The sequence below is a fragment of the Xenopus laevis genome, chromosome 5L, assembly GCF_017654675.1.
Source record: "Xenopus laevis strain J_2021 chromosome 5L, Xenopus_laevis_v10.1, whole genome shotgun sequence".
Taxonomy (NCBI): domain Eukaryota; kingdom Metazoa; phylum Chordata; class Amphibia; order Anura; family Pipidae; genus Xenopus; species Xenopus laevis.
The window spans coordinates 149,780,358-149,797,697 of NC_054379.1; the positions used below are offsets into that span (position 1 = coordinate 149,780,358).

The 17,340-nt window shown below is 39.7% G+C and overlaps 1 protein-coding gene across 1 annotated transcript in view; it reads right to left on the reverse strand.

Moving 5' to 3' along the window:
• Positions 1-2,250: 2,250 nt before the first annotated feature.
• The window catches only part of rock2.L (Rho-associated, coiled-coil containing protein kinase 2 L homeolog), a gene marked incomplete at its 5' end in the record, with an annotated part of 71,959 nt that continues 56,869 nt past the window's right edge, over positions 2,251-17,340 (reverse strand). Inside the window, 6 exon segments of the mRNA NM_001087476.1 lie at positions 2,251-2,296; positions 9,330-9,543; positions 9,954-10,212; positions 11,433-11,511; positions 13,162-13,250; positions 13,412-13,479. Of these exon segments, the coding sequence (NP_001080945.1) occupies positions 2,293-2,296; positions 9,330-9,543; positions 9,954-10,212; positions 11,433-11,511; positions 13,162-13,250; positions 13,412-13,479 (713 nt within the window).

Sequence of the window (17,340 nt, forward strand, 5' to 3'; positions counted from 1 at the left end):
ATCACAGACCACTCTGCACATTCTGACACGGAGGCTATGATGTCAGCAGGCACATATGATGTCAGCAGGGAGCGATGGAATCAGAGCAGGGAAAGTATATGATGCGTTAGGAAAATGACATTAAAAAGTTACTTTATTCAGTGATATAATTTGTTAATAGGCAACAGTGAGAAGAAGTCACAGAAACGGCATGAGAAAAGAATGACCAGTGAAAACACAGGGTATAATCATGGGGGCGGGGCTGAAGGCTACATATTTTTATTGTCAATATGGTTAACATTTTATCATACTGTTTCTGTATAAAACATGCACTGTGGGGGGATATTCAGGAGAACAGCATGAACGAGCCCCTATAAATTAACTCTTTCCTTACCGTGTAAAGATTAACTCAATCAGTTATTTATCCCAGCTACACAACCTCCAAATACTCCGTTCTGAAATTCTATATCTGAAGCTCTGTGATAGAGAACAGTTCCCAGAATATTAAAATACATGTACAGTATGAATAAGGCATGTCGGCCCTTGGGTGCCTGTGCTATGGACACTTAAAAAAAGAAAAACAGACAACAAATCCGAATTTTTTTTTTTCAAAGAATAAAAACATAAGGCGGGGGAGGGATCGAACCAGGTCGAAAGAGGCCATAGCACTTATATATTCTATAGTGGAACTGACTGACACTGAGGGGCAGATTTATCACGGGTTAAATTGAAAATTCTAAATTTTTTTATGGTCATATTCGACTAGGGAGTTATTCAAATGCGATTCGAGTTTTAGAAAAAAAATTGTAATTCGGTTTTCGTGATTTATCATAATCTGGCCCTAAAAACTCAAATTCGATTGTACGCTACCTAAAACCTCCTGAATTACTGTTTAAGTCAATGGGAGACACCCAGGGATCAATTTGGAGTTGTTTGCACCGAATCCAGGATTCAGTTCAGGATTAGGACTTTTCTGAATCTTTCACCGCGATTCGGTGCATCCCTAGTTTGCAACCTTACTAACATTCGAGTTTTTTTTTTCGGAGAAAAAACTCGAATCAAATTCGATTCCATTCATCGGAGTTTAAAAAATTTGGTTTTAATAATAATTTGGTTGAATTTCAAATTTCGGGGGGTGTTTTTAAAAATTCACATGAATTAGAAATTCGACCTTTGATAAACTTGCCTCTGAGAATCTGGAGAAGGGAAGAATCGTTGGGCGGGGGTGTACTAATAAAAAATAGAAGCTCTGACCATGTTTCTGCAGCCAAACTGGCAGTTTTCAAAACAAAACCCACAAAAACGGCTTTTTTTTTTTTTAATACATTCAAAACAATAGGCTAGCAATCGTATGTTTTAGTACGTGTAAAAATAGTGCACTGTCCCCCTTCCCTCTCAGCACAAAATGTCGTGTCGCCCAGAGAGCTGGCAGTTGGTGATGGAATGGTCCAAAAAAAAAAAAAGAAAGAAAAACTGAAACGTCAATTAAGGCATTCGGGGTTCCTTGCAGTAAAAAGGCTTACGGTTCTATGAAACCAGAGACAAGCTGCTCAGCACTTGCATGCAGTTAATTTTTTTTTTTTTGTCCCTATTAAAAGAAGAAATAAGGGGTGGGGGGTTCCTAATAAACACTATGGCTTCATACATGTGCATAGGTGCAGCTGCAGTAGTTCACTGGATCTGTCGTTGCATACAAAAATAAACTGCCATTCTCACAAAGCCTCTTATGGGTGTACAGTACAGTATATATATATATATATATACACATACACACACGCAGTAGAACGGTTTTCCGGATTGGCCGTTCATCCATGTTCATCCAGGTGAATTAAATGGAAGCTGTGATGGAACTATCAGTAGGTTTGTCCTTTAGGCTGAATGTAGTGTGAGGTTTTGCAAAGAGCGCTTTGTGGAACAGCAGCTGGCAGTCAGGGGGCGGCAAATTGTGGCGCAGATCTGTGTTCTCTATACATAGGGAAGGTATCGCTATATATGCTGCTGACCAATCAAAATCCGGAGTGATGATACGCTAATCCCAGTGAGATAACAGCTGCCCTGGGATCTCTGCCCCTGGTCAGATCATACATTATTCTTTCACTTATATATATCTATAACAATTTTATATATTGCAGCAACAATTTTGTAAACCTTTGTTTCATATATAGCACAGGAAAAAAATATATATATATAGTTTGTTTTTTTTCCGTTTTTGTTTTTAATAGACACTATGGGACATTGTTGAAGGCTTTCAGTCTTATTTGAACTGGAAGAAAACGAACGTCTTGAAATGGGGACTGCATTCACGGAAGGCAGTTAGCTGAAAAGCAAGAGGGAAAACAGATTGGTTAGTGTTTGTATCCAATAAAAAAGTTGTTCATAGTTAATTCCTCTATACTGCAACGCACAAACACATGCATCCGAGCTTAGGGACCGACTCACAATGTACACTAGATATTCATACAATGTAAAATTCACTATTTATTTCTGCTAATGCATTAATGATTTCCAACAAGCCCTAAGCAGAGCACACTGAGCATGTGCAGTGCCACTGACACTCACAAGATGGCATAACAAGATCCAACATGGGGAGCTCCTATAAACAAATTTGAAGGCCTGGATCATTACGGTTATAGGGCTGCTGGACCTCTGGGCTGGTACAGTAAGTTCAGCATTTATATCCATGTTTTTTTTAGGATTTAGTGGTCCTTTAACCTTATAAGTGCCAGAGGATTTGGGCAGACTGCAGTTAAAACAACGGCTTCTACTTTAAGAGAAAGATTTATACACGAACAGGATGAAAAGGAATAGTATTCCAGGCCAAATCAATAGTAACTATTTTTGGTGTCGCTAGTCCTTAAAGGAGAAGTAAAGCCTAACTAAAGAAGTAGCTAGAAATATTGTACATTATGTTTTGTGTTTGTGTACCAGCCCAAGGCAACCACAGCCCTTTAGCAGTAAAGATCTGTCTCTCCAAAGATGCCCCAGTAGCTCCCCATCTTCTTTTCTGCTGATTCACTGCACATGCTCTGTGCTGCTGTCACTTACTGAGCTTAGGGACCCACTCACAATATACAGTACACATAGAATAGAAATGTCACAATATAAGGCTGTTTAGTAATTAATACAGATAATTACTACATGGCAGCACAGAAACCAGTGCAATTAGCATCAGAATTTAATAATCAGCCCTGTAGCATCAGCTTATATTACAGGGGAAGCTCATTTTCTGCTGGATAATTAGTGACGACCCCTAAGCTTAGCTTCTCAACAGCTGCTCAGAGCCCACTGAGCATGTGAGTGTCACAGACACTTTCCAAGATGGTGACCCCCTGTGACAAGTTTGAAGTCCTGGATCATTGCTGCTATTGACAAGCTGACACTTTAGGCTGCTGCAACAAGTTCAGTATATAAAATACATCTATATATCTAAAATCTAGCTATATTCAAGAGCTTAGTTCTCCTTTAAAAACCAATGGGTCTACAGTACAGGATTGCAAAGAACTATAAAATAAACCTGTAAGAGAGAAGGGCACATAGATCAACCCCACAACGGGCAGAATTCAGAAGCACACACCATGCCCTGGCCAGTCTGTGGGTACTGGATTTACATGCCCCTATTAAAAGGAACACAGCATATTCATACAGCAAGTCTTCAAAAATGCCCTGTGGGGTCTTCCTATTGCGTTGGCAATCTAAAGTGAATCCTGAAGGTTGGTTTTGCCTTACTGAGATAATTGCTAAGTCCCCACTGCCGTTTATAAGGATATCCTGAGACAGGCAGTAATTGGCCTATATCTCCAGATTATCAGCTGTAACATTGGGGGCAGCGCTTGCCCACCCCAAGTGAGAACACCTATTTCTCTGCTCATGGGAGCAAGTTGCACTGGACAAAGTCAAATCAGCCCAATGCTGAGTATGGCCCTCCAGTAAGTTACTGAGCTTTGTATAAATAAAAGCTTTTTTTAGGAACAGATCCACATACTCTCCATGCTGGTATGAGAATGAGAAGAAGGCTAACAACTGCCATTCTGAATGGCTCATAAAACTAGAGATGCCATCACCTTGCAGGAGGTGCTACGCCACCATGTGGTGATCCTTGATACTGCACAGGGAGTTCATTTTTTTCTATCACATTGGCCAGTGAGGATCTCAGGTACTAGAAGCCGGATGATGGCACAATAGTAGCCAAGGGCGTTGAAGTTTTCAATGAAGAGAAGCACCAGCCCCTTAGTTACAAATCATCTGCCTACCTGCTCCTATTTATATCCCTGGAAGCAGCCAATGGTTATTTTGAGGTTACCTGTCTTCTGGTGACTCCTACTGATCATGATCAAGTGCTGGAAGCCTTACTTGGCATTACCCAAGAAAATAATTTTTTTAAGTTGATAATTAGTCAAGTAAATCGCCCCACGCCTTAAAGGGAATGCTAAAATTAAGTAAGCTTTACCAGAAAGGTTTATATAAATACACCAGTAAACCCTGAAGTAATGCTGCTCTGAGTCCTCTGTCAAAAGAAACACAACTTTTCTTTCCTTCTATTGTGTATCAGACTTCCTGTTTTCAGCTTAAACCTCCAGGGCTAGGGCTTGAGCATGCCCAGTTTGCTCCTCTCTCCCCTCCCTTTTCCCCCTCCCTGCTTTAATTTTAGTCCTGCTTTTAATTTTAGTCCAGAGCTATGAGAGAGACTCAGGCAGGAAGTGATGTCACATCAAGGTAATATGGCAGTTGCTATCCTAAACTAACAGAGAGTCTCTAGAGCTGTTTACTCAGCATTCTGCAGAATCCATATGGCATTCTAGCTTGCACTATTGTGGTTAATCTATTGGCAATAAACTGCTTCAGTAATTTTCCTTCTCCTTTAAACTATTTGTGCTAGTCCCTTTCTGCTTCTACCCCAAAAGCATTCCCAAATAACGGATCTCCCAAAGCAGAAGATGAAGAGTATGTACAGTGAGAAGCAGATCTGGCCTTGGCTTCCATTGTTTCTGGTTAGAGGTCACAGCCAGGTAACCAAAAACCAAACATGGAGGCCGCCAACCCTACTGCTCAGGTCTGCTTCTGGGAATTCGGTGTGGGGCTTGTTTTACACAGCAAAACATGCATTAATGCACAGGCTACTGTAATGGGAGATAGATTTAGACATTAGATTTAGCCCTACATCAAACGGGGGGGGGGGGGGGGGAAAAAAGACAGCAAATTCCCATATTCCAGGAAGCGTTTGCTTTTTGGAATGTTGGGAGTCTGTAGATGAACAACGGCTTAAGAGTCATGAGACAGCTGGAAGAGAAAGCGTTAAGTTATGCGACTGCACAGCACAAACACACACACTTCAAACGCAGGCGCCAGAGAGGATTTTTTGCTCAAAACCACCTGCTTTTACCCAATTTAGTTCTTCAGAAATCAAAAACATCCTCATCATCATCCTCTACATCATCAAGAGACCAGTCCCAGTCTTTAAAGGCCAGATCAAGTAATCTGCAACAGGAGTGTCCCGGGATAAGGAAAATAGGACAATACCGTCATTATTTATTATTCCCCCCAGGTTCAGGCATCACAAAGATCATACTATTCTCTAACAATAGTCAGTTATCAATATTGGGAGTTTCCTGAAATGCAAATACCAGTAGCTACTGCGCTGCATTCATCCTCTGAACTGGTACCGATGATTAAAGGAAAACTAAAGCTTAACATTGAAGTAGTATATAGTAAATGCTGCACATTATATTCTGGGATTCTGTACCAGCCCAAGGCAGTAAATATTTGTGTCTCCAAAGATGCCCCAGTAGCTCCCCATCTTCTTTTCTGCTGATTCCCTGCACATGCTCTGTGCTGCGGTCACTTTCTTGAACTTAGGGACCCACTTACTTAGGTCAGATATTACTTGACAGCATACAAAAAAATCACTCAAGTTTTAATTATATCTCAACACCGGCCCAGATCACACTGAGCATGTGCAGAGCCACTGACACTCCAAAGATCAGAAGATGGGGAGCTGCTATGTACAGCTTTGAAGGCCTGGTACATTACTGTTATATGTCTGCTGAATCTCTGGGCTGGTACTGTAAGTTCATTATATAAAATACAGCATTTCTAGACTTTTTTTTAGGCATTTGCTCTCGTTTTAGGGTTCCAACTAGCAGTTTGGGACACATGATGCTTTCCATTTGTCACCTTCTATGCAGTCATTAGGAAATGATCCATAGAAAAGGGAATTTTTTACTATAAAGTGGTGGTTCACCTTTAAATTAACTTTTCATATGTTATAGCAATACCAACTTTCAATGGTCTTCATTGTTTATTTTTTTGTAGTTACTTTTAATTATTTGCCCTTTTCTTCGGCTTCTTTCCAGCTTTCAAATGGGGGGGGGGGGTCACTGACCTCCATCTAAAGAATAAATGCTCTGAAAGGCTATTGTTATTGCTGCTTTTTTATTACTCATCTTTCTATTCAGGTCTCTCCTATTTAAATTCCAGTCTCTTTTCCAAATCAATGCATGGTTGCTAGGGTAATTTGGACCCTAGCAACCAGATTGCAGAAATTGCAAGATGGAGATCTCCTGAATATAAAGATAAATAACTCAAAAATCCACATATAATAAAAAATGAAAACCGACTGCAAATTGTCTCAGAATTTCACTGTCTACGTCAAACTCAAAGGTGAACAACTCCTTTAACAATGACTATTCCTAGTGCCTAATTAAATCATGGGCTGTTGTAAGGAGCACATCAGTCCAATCAGGCAGGGAATATAGAATCTGGGTCATGTTTCAGAATACATAGAGTCTGTCCAACAGGAATAGCTAAATAAAGAAAAATACACATATGTTCATATCATTTCCATGTGATCATGTGATTGCCTTGGGAGGAGAGGCTGGTTAAAGAGAGAAATCATTAACATTAAGTCGTGATCAACAGAACAAACATCATAAAAAAACGATTTTTTTTTTTTAAATGGTTTGCAAATAAACCTACTGTATATTACTGTGGCACATCTGCACGTAAAGGGGATCGTCGCCCCATTTTGCATGATGAAAAAAAATACAATTCTTAGCAACTTCTCCAAAATACATTGATATTCAATAGTTTTAACATCATTTTTAAATATAATTGAAAGCAGTATTTGTTTATTTCCTCTCTGACTCAGGAATAACGGCAACCTCCACTTTTGACTAATAAACCCCAGGGGGACACACCCCATGCAAGTGCTTCTGTGTGCTGGTCCTGCTCTGACTCAAGAAACAATGTTGCAGAAGGCTGTTATCCTTCAGGTCTGCACACCAGCTGACTGCTACATTGTTTCAGGAACCAGAACCTGCAATGCAGAGAATATAAACATTCAATAGAAATTACAAACAACATTAGAACCATGACAAAGTTACAGTATAATGGAAAGTTGTTTAGAATTACATTCTCTTATCATAAGGAAAAACAGGTGTAGGGAAAAGTCCTCATTTATGGCTCATGGGCCATTTTCATTGCTACTTGTCGTCCAGGGGAAAACAGCAGTGCTCAAAAATCCCACTATAAACTCACTCTGAACCAAGTGAAGGGGTTCTCTGAACAGTATATCAGGACACTTTAAAGGGGTTGTTCACCTTCCAAACACTTTTTTCAATTCAGTTGTTTTTAGATTGCTCCCCAGAAATAAAGACTTTTTTTCAATTACTTTCCATTATTTATTTTTTTACTGTTTTTCCAAAATTTAAGATTAAAGTTGAGTGTCCCTGTCTCTGGTGTTTGAGTCTGGCAGCTCAGTAATTCAGGTGCAGACAATTTTACAACATTTAGTTGATCCATTTCTCAGCAGCATCTCTGGAGTATTAGCAACTATTGTATCAATTCTAACAGTTGCCTGTAATGAAACTCAGGGATTCTGCTCAGCAGAGACAAAGATAAGAAATATATCAGCTAAATGTATCAATTTAGAACAGTTTACAGGGTCGGCGACCCCCCTCCCAGAGCTGCGTGAAAAATGACACTTTACACTTCAATATTAGAAAAACGGTGACATAGAAAATTGAAAGTCATTGGAAAAAGTCATTATTTCTGGTGATCTATTTGAAAACAACTAGTTGTTTGAAGGTGAACCACCCCTTTAAGTGTGTATTGTACCCGCAGGCAACCCTGTGTACTAAGAAAACGTCAGTAAACTGAAGCTTATACACACACACACGCATGTCAGTGGGAATAACAATGCATTTATGCAGCAGCAGTGACTGTGGGTGCATTAGAGATGAAGTACCACTGCACAGATTAGTAGACTCACAAGCAAAGCACAGGGTGCAAGCAGCAAGGTTCGCTGCCCAGCCTTTTACTTACTTGTGCATATGGAAAGGGTTAAAGAAAGTCAATGGAGAATGATTCGGAGGGCAGGACCAGGGCTAGAAAGAAAATTAGTAACACAACAGAATGAAATGATTGGAGGAGAGGGAAAGTGAGTACTGAACCCCGTATGTTAGCCAGTGGGTGAATGAACACAGGGATCATTAGCTAGCAGGTAAGCAAGCAAAGCTTCTGAACACAAGATGATGCATTAGTGCATTACGTTTTTACCTAAAATAATGCAGTAACGCATGGAAGATGTTATGATGGTGTCATTTGATATGTACTGAATGCTTTAGCACACCACGTTGTTCTATACATTTACATACACATGGTCCTGTCTGGTGCCCCAACCATCACACAACACAAAACACATACTGATTTCACACATACTGATTTCAGACATACAGATTTCAGACATACAGATTTCAGACATACAGATTTCACACATACTGATTTCACACATACTGATTTCACACATACTGATTTCACACATACTGATTTCACACATACTGATTTCTCTACCTTGGTTGGTGGCAAGGATTGAGTCAAGTGGTTGGTAGCCTATGGATCATGTGATTTGTAGTTAACTAGAGCTCAAACTCTGTCCAATGTAAAATTGATGAGGGTGCTATTTTAAGCACTTTTGCAATGTACATTCATTATTTTTTTTTTAATTAATGGATACATGTACTGTTAATATGAATGAAATTTGTTACAACAGCGCCACCTGCTGGTCATTTTCTGACCAGTCTGAGTGACCACCAAGAAGTCAAGGAAGTTGTCAGGAGAAAGAAAGAGGCTGCTCTGATGTTCTTCTGCTTAGGAAAGATTTGAGAAAGGTTTCTAATTATTTTTCCTAAGCAGACAGATGTAGAGACAAATTTCTAATTCTTATTGCCATTATTTAGACAGTTTTGCAACATCCCCTTATTTCTCACTCACAGTAATCGGATATCGTTTTGTCCTTGTTGATGCTACAGAAATGAATTTGTTAGTGGAGGTTAATACATTTGGAGTTACATTACCTGGGTTTATTTGGAGGAAGCTGTCGGCTTGGCCGCCTCATGGACTGGTTTAGCGAAGCCTTAGCAGGAGGCCGTGGAGAGGACCGAGCTTGATGCTCAGAGGCTGGGGGCTTCTTGGGGATCTTTTTCACCAGTCGACTCACCCACTTCTGCTGTTCTTCTGTGGAGTTGGCTAGTAATAGTAGATTCTTTGCGGTGGAAATATCATAGTTCACTGGAATAAAAAGAAGGTTCTAGATAAATATGGAAGGCAGAGGGAACAGAATGTATGCTCTAGCTGGAACTGCACATTAGGACGTGTATCAAATTGCAATTGAACACAATGTTTTGAGTTTCACTGTAATGATACACATATGCACTCATCTGACTTATACTAGTCTCTCCCCTGAATTTGCACCAAGTCTGTAGTGTGAACCAGGGTCGGCCAGCCGTAGCGAGGATCAAAATATGTTACAAAAATTACAATTGCAGCAGGAAAGGTTGTCGTTCAAATCAAACAGTAGCCCAGTGCTCTTTAGAAAAGAATTCGGATATATATGTAAGTAGGATAGATGTCCCTGGATGTACACGTATTACCCAGAAATGACTGAATGTCTTTGTAGATCAGGGACTTGTTGCACCAACCTTTGCAAGGTGCTATTATCTCTTCTTTCTTGTCCATGTGATCCTTGTGGCACTTGATATGGCAGCGCCGACACTCCAGGGCAGCGGGGGGTTTAAACATGTGCCACAGGGGCTTCATACAAGCGTCACAGCTAGTGGGGAAATGGTAGAGTGTGGGGATGAACTCGTGTCCTTTGTGACATATGTAATTGGACTTCTCTAGGGGATCCACTTGGAACTCTTGTTCTTTCTTGCTTTCTCCTTCATTGGCGTATAGAATCTAAAGGGAAAAAGTTTCATTAGCTTCTTGGGATATAGGCAACTAATAGAAGCACATTGCTAGCAGGGGTAAAACATTAAAGGAAACCTATTCCCCCAAAATGAATACTTAAGCAACAGATACTTTATATTAGGGATGCACTGAATCCACTATTTTCGATTCAGCCGAACCCCCGAATCCTTATCAAAAGATTCTGCCACATACTGAACCGAATCTGAATTTGCATATACAAATTAGGGCTGGGAAGGGGAAAACAGTTTTTACTTCCTTGTTTTGTGACAAAAAGTCATGCGATTTCCCTCCCTGCCCCTAATTTGCATATGCAAATTAGGATTTGGATCCAGTTCGGCCAGGCAGAAGGATTCGGCCGAATGCGAATCCTACTGAAAAAAGCCGAATCCAGAACCGAATCTTGGATTCTGTTTATATCATATTAAGTGGCATATTAAATAATTTTACCTAACTGGTATATATATTTAAGTAAATATTGCCCTTTTACATCTTTTGCCTTGAACCCTCATTTTGTGGTGGTCTGTGTGCTGCCTCAGAGATCACCTGACCAGAAATACTGCAGCTCTAACTGTAACAGGAAGAAGTGTGGAAGCAAAAGACACAACTCTGTCTGTTAATTGGCTCATGTGACCTAAGAAGTATAGTTTGTTTGGTATGTTTGTGTACCAGGGGGCAGCCCATATTTTTTAAAATGGCAATTTTCTATTTATGATTACCCAATGTCACACACTACTAGAAAAGTATATTATTATGAAAATGGTTTATTTACATGAAGCAGGGTATTACATATGAGCTATTTTATGCAATATCTTTTTATTGAGACCTACGTTGTTTGAGATGTATAGTTTTCCTTTAATGAGCAAAAACAAGTGAGTTGTGGCAATATTAGTTCCCATCATGCTCAGGGAAAAGCTCAGCTCAAAAGCCCAGGAGCAATGTATAAAAGAGCCTCTAAGGGGCTCAAATAGGTTCAACTTCCCTACATAATGGGGTCTTGTAGGGCATAAAGGTAGGAAAAGTGCGGTGGTACTAGGTATAGAAGATTAAGATGATGATAGAAGCAACAGAATGGTATTAAGACCCTTAGTTGGTGAGCCTTTCAATTGTTGGAAGCAAAAGTTGAAAATAGCTAAATAGCCACATAATGGTCCATGGGTAAGTGTGGTTTTGCTTGGACTATAAAAATGAAAAGTAAAATGCACACTTGCCTGGAATATCCGTGGAATCTCTTTGGCATCGGCTCGATATACATCCGTCTGAGTAACTGGTCGCACATGGAACAATTTACTGCAAATAGCAAGCATGAGATCATTAAATCATGGAGACAGCAGCCAAGTTAGTGCCGGTAACATCACATATGGAGCCGAGTGAGATACAGGTCTGCAACTGTCACATTTATGGGTCTGCTGTTTGAATGGATGCTATGAAATTATTAGACCTGGGGCAAAAATACCCCACAATTTTGCACAAATTGTGCAACAAGTGCCATGGTGTTTGCATTAATTAGTTCCTGTGGAAAGAGGGCTTCAATAGACTAAGTCTAACATCATAGTATGCTGTCATTTTGGCCCAAAACACTCAAGGAATAGAGGCAAATACAAGGAATAGAGAAAAGAACAAAACCTTTCCCCCAGATAGATATAAAAACTAGAAATTCACATACAGAAGGTGCAGGGTTAACCTATTTTCTCATTGTAATGAAAAGTATACCATGCATCAGTAAAATCAGTGGGAGTAATCCAGAGCCACTCCTGCAATGAGACAAGATGAGAACCTTTCCTACGGGGTGTTAAAAATCCTCTAGTAACTATAGAGTATGGGGGGGCAGCAGCCCCAGAAAAGGTCCTGGAGTTATTAATCATAAATTAAAGCTGAGGGAAAGCAATGTGTGAACGTGTCTCCTGTTCACTTAAAGGAAAAAGAAAATCCCAAGAAAATGAACGTAAAACTGCTCAACATTTTTTTTCTAGTTTTTCAAGATATTAGTAATTAATATAATGTATTTCGTCTGGCTGCCAATTCGAAAGGGCGAATCACCAGCCAGTTTAAAGGAATAGTTCAGTGTAAAATTATAACTAGGTAAATAGGATGAACAAAATAAAACATGTTTCTAATAGGGATGCACCGAATCCAGGATTCGGTTCGGGATTTGGCCAGGATTCTGCCTTTTTCAGCAGGATTCGCCAAAACCTTCTGCCTGGCCGAACCGAATCCATATGCAAATTAGGGGCGGGGAGGGAAAGCGCATGACTTTTTGTCACAAAACAAGGAAGTAATTTTTTCCCCCTTACCATATGCAAATTAGGATTCAGTTCGGTTTTCAGCAGAATCTTTCGAAAAAGGATTCAAGGGCTTGGCCGAATCCAAAATAGTGGATTTGGTGCATCCCTAGTTTCTAATATAGTTAGTTAGCCAAAACTGTAACGTATAAAGGCTGGAGTGAGTGGATGTCTAACATAACAAAACAAAACAGAACACTACTTCCTGCTTTTCAGCTCTCTAACTCTGAGTTAGTCAGTGACTTTAAGGGGGCCCTAAATGTTCAGTGAGTTTGCAATTGATCCTCAGCATTCAGCTCAGATTCAAAAGCAACAGATATGACCCATGTGGCCTCCCCTCAAGTCACTGATTGGTTACTGCCAGTTAGTGTAAACCAAGAGAGCTGAAAAGCAGGAAGTAGAGTTCTGGCTATTATGTTAGACATCCAGTCACTCCAGCCTTTATACATTGCATTTTTGGCAAACTAACTATATTAGAAACATTTTTTATTTTGCACATACAATCTAGTTACCCAGTTTTTATTTTTATACTGAACAATCCTTTAACAAAAAGCTCCTTAACATTACTTGGCTGTATACCTTTAAGTGAGCAGTGCATAATATATTACAAATGGCCACATTCAGTGTACTTTGTGTGAATGGTTCACTTCATACTTACTCAATGTCCAGCACCATGGATGGGTTTGACAGCTCCTTATCCTGCTCACTGTCATAAAACAGGATCTTCCTGCTGCTTACCACTACATACTGCATCAAATCAAAGGAGAGGGTGTTAAAGAACGCAGTCGCATTATATAAGTATTCTCAATCATTCATTACAGTCACTACAATTAATTCCTTTGTCATTAGTTTTTTTAGGGTCGACAAGGAAATCTCATGAATAATAATAATAATTGTCAAAGTCTTACCTTCTTATTCCAACCAAACTTTTTGGCGTTGCGCAAAGGAAGTGACAACCATCCTTCCAACCTGGATTCTGTGGGGACAGGGGCAAAGGTCAGTGACAAATCCCACTCTGTTGCCAGTAACCTCAGTGCATCAGCTTATCAAACACATAACACTTCACATCACATAATTCAAGGCACAAGCAAATCCAGGCAAAGCCGACGCAAAGACTACTCAAGCCACCTATGACAACCAATCAGATGTTTCCTTCTTAGCAGACAAGTAAATGTGCCTTTAGGATGCAATGCAATACTAAACCTGGAGCACACATCACACCTGATATGTTACCTACCTGAACATTAAAAGGGAACTATCGTGAAAATGAAAATTTAATATAAGCTTTATCATACTGAAATGAGACACTGTCTAAATACAATCAATGAAAAATTCAAGTTTATGTTCACTATTCAAATCTCAGCATCTGTTTCTCTTCATTCTGTCTTCATGCAGCAGCTAGGTGTCAGATACTCATTGACGTTACATTCAATATATATTTCCTAGCAGATGTATTAGAGCTCACTCAAATAACTGATTCCAGTACAAACAAAATCTAACAAAATAACTGCCTTTTGCACAAAGTCTGCATGTAGAGAGACATGATGTCTTTGATTTTAATATAGAGTGAGCTCTAATACATCTTCTAGGCAGAAGGAGCCCCCCTATAAGATATATTGGATCTAACTGTCAATGAATAACTGACACCCAACTCCTGAATGAGGAGAAACAGATGCTGAGAGAGGAATAGTGAAGATAAACTTGATTATTTCAGAAACAATGCAGAATTTTTAATGGATTGTATTTAGAAGGTTTCTTATTTCAGTGTGAAGAAGCTTATATAAAATTTTCATTTTCACGATAGTTCCCCTTTAATGTTTATGATCAGACTGAATACCTGGATACAAGTTCGGGACAGTGGAGCGGCATACGGGTAATGGAACACTGGGTGATTTGTCACCCCATTGGAGAGGGGGTAAAACACTAGAAATCACCTCCAATTCAAAGTGAAAGGGAATCTGCATATAGTGACATAGGAATAACGGCAGAAAAACGGAGATCCTGCATTCACATTGATGGGAGGGGGACGAGGTGGGTGATTTCTGGTGTTTTCTCCTTCCAAGGAGTGTAAAAGTGCTGGTCTACAAATCACAATATTTCACCAGTTCCCTAAAAGGCAATAGGACAAGGATATCTGCAATTTAAAAGAGTCAAATAAAATAAGCAAATGTTCCTTCCATGGTTATGTTTTCTTTACTTGATGTGATGCCCGTGCCAAGCTCATAATTGTGGTTAAAGGACAGAAAAATAAAGTCTACACGGCACAGAAATATCCGGATACAGTTCTTATATAGTTATCCTCAGTGTCACACAGGCATGCAGCTTACCAACACCTCCCTACCTGACTGAGTTGTGGCCATTTCATTTATTCTTTTTGCTTATAATGCATGCGATGAATAAAGATGCCATTGTACCACCAGGTGGCTTTGAATTTATGCCTAAAGATGCTCACAATGACTGCAATTAGCCTAAATTAATACAGGTATGGGATCCGTTATGCAGAAAGCTCCGAATTACAGGAAGGCCGTCTCCCATAGACTCAGTTTTAAATAAATAATTCAAATTTTTAAAATTTCCATTTTGTAATAATAAAAAAGTAGCTTGTACTTGATCCCAGCTAAAATATAATCAAGCCTTATTGGAAGCAAAACCAGCTTATTGTGTTTAAATGATTTGATCCCCTTATCCACAAAACCCCAGGTCCTGAGCATTCTGGATAGCAGGTCCCATACATGTACTGCCAACTTGTAATAGTCTTGTGGGAAGACAAAAACAGGATTTGCCAATAATATAAACAATATGCCCCAAACAATTAGGAGAATGTAATATTGGCAGCACCTAGAGCATATTACTGCTTCAACCAGTCATGCACCAGAGTCATGTACAATATATGCTTATGTAAGAGACATTGGGGGAAAGTCCCTGAAATAAAACGTTTTCCTTGATGTAATCCAACAATAATCATTTTGTACTCCTCAATATGTTATAGCATTACCAAAATCTGTAGGGCTGCAGGATTGCCAAGTGACATTCTAAGATCATTTGAAGTGGTTTTGCTTGACTGAATCATTGACCATAATCTATATTCTCTCTTGTTAGGGGAACCACTTGCCATAGCCTCACAACATAGCTGCTCTTTGGTTGGTGGAACCACTTGCCATAGCCTCACAACATATCTGCTCTTTGGTTGGTGGAACCACTTGCCATAACCTCACAACACAGCTGCTCTTTGGTTGTTGGAACCACTTACCATAGCATAACAACTTAGCTGCTCTTTGGTTGTTGGAACCACTTACCATAGCATAACAACTTAGCTGCACTTTGGTTGGTGGAACCACTTACCATAGCCTCACAACATAGCTGCTCTTTGGTTGCTGGAACCACTTACCATAGCCTAACAACTTAGCTGCTCTTTGGTTGGTGGAACCACTTACCATAGCCTCACAACATAGCTGCTCTTTGGTTGCTGGAACCACTTACCATAGCCTAACAACTTAGCTGCTCTTTGGTTGGTGGAACCACTTGCCATAGCCTCACAACACAGCTGCTCTTTGGTTGTTGGAACCACTTACCATAGCCTAACAACTTAGCTGCTCTTTGGTTGGTGGAACCACTTGCCATAGCCTCACAACATAGCTGCTCTTTGGTTGCTGGAACCACTTACCATAGCCTAACAACTTAGCTGCTCTTTGGTTGGTGGAACCACTTGCCATAGCCTCACAACATAGCTGCTCTTTGGTTGCTGGAACCACTTACCATAGCCTAACAACTAAGCTGCTCTTTGGTTGGTGGAACCACTTACCATAGCCTCACAACATAGCTGCTCTTTGGTTGGTGGAACCACTTGTCATTGCCTCACAACCTACCTTCTCTCTGCTTGGTGGAACCGCTGACCAAAGGCCTCACAACAATTTACTTTGAGTAAATTTACTGTACAGGTTTGGGATACAGGTAACACATATAGCCCAGCTGCAACGTTGTTTAGATTAATTCCATTTGCAGAATGCTCAGTTAATTCATAGTTGCATTTATCATCTAACATCAAAGGGCAGATTAATGAAAGTGTGAGATTAGAACTAACCAAGGAAAAACTCGCTCACTTTCTATTCATTCCTATGGGATTTTTAAAAGCATATTTTTCAAATGACAAACTCCGTTGATAAATACGATTCTAAAAAATCCCATACGAATGAATACGAAATGAGTTTTTCCTTGGTGAGTTCTAATCTCACACTTTGATAAATCTGCCCCTTGATGTTAGATGATAAATGCAACTATGAATTAAGTGCAGTATGTGAAGAATTCAAAAATGGGAAGAGACCAACTACTGGTAAAGCAGTAGCCAAGCAACTAGTTGTTGGTCTCTTCCCATTTTTGAATTCTTCGCAAACTGCAAAAAATTATTGGCAACCCTGGGGGTTTCCCTGGTAAGGGACCACTTAATATCTTATAATTTTCCTTTTCCTTACCTTTTTTCTTTACTTTGATTTTTGTTTTAAGAATGGAGTCATACACCATTATTTATATTAGAGGGGAATTGTGGAAGCACTCAAGGCTAAATCAAAATATATTCAAATATAATGGAAGTGCTACTTACAATGCACTTCCCTGGGCCCCTGTCTCATAAATAATTCAGTATAAATGCAAGTGCATATGTTTACAAAACAGGGGTTTTTAGTTACCAAAGTTATGATCATAAAATTGAAAAGCCACCATACCACGTCAAGGTAAACCCCATATGGCGGTCCCTAACTTGCTTACTTTAAAAAGAGATACTTCTCTGCATAATAGCATTACCTGTGTTCAGTGTGTGTTGAGCATTGGTTTCAATTTAAAG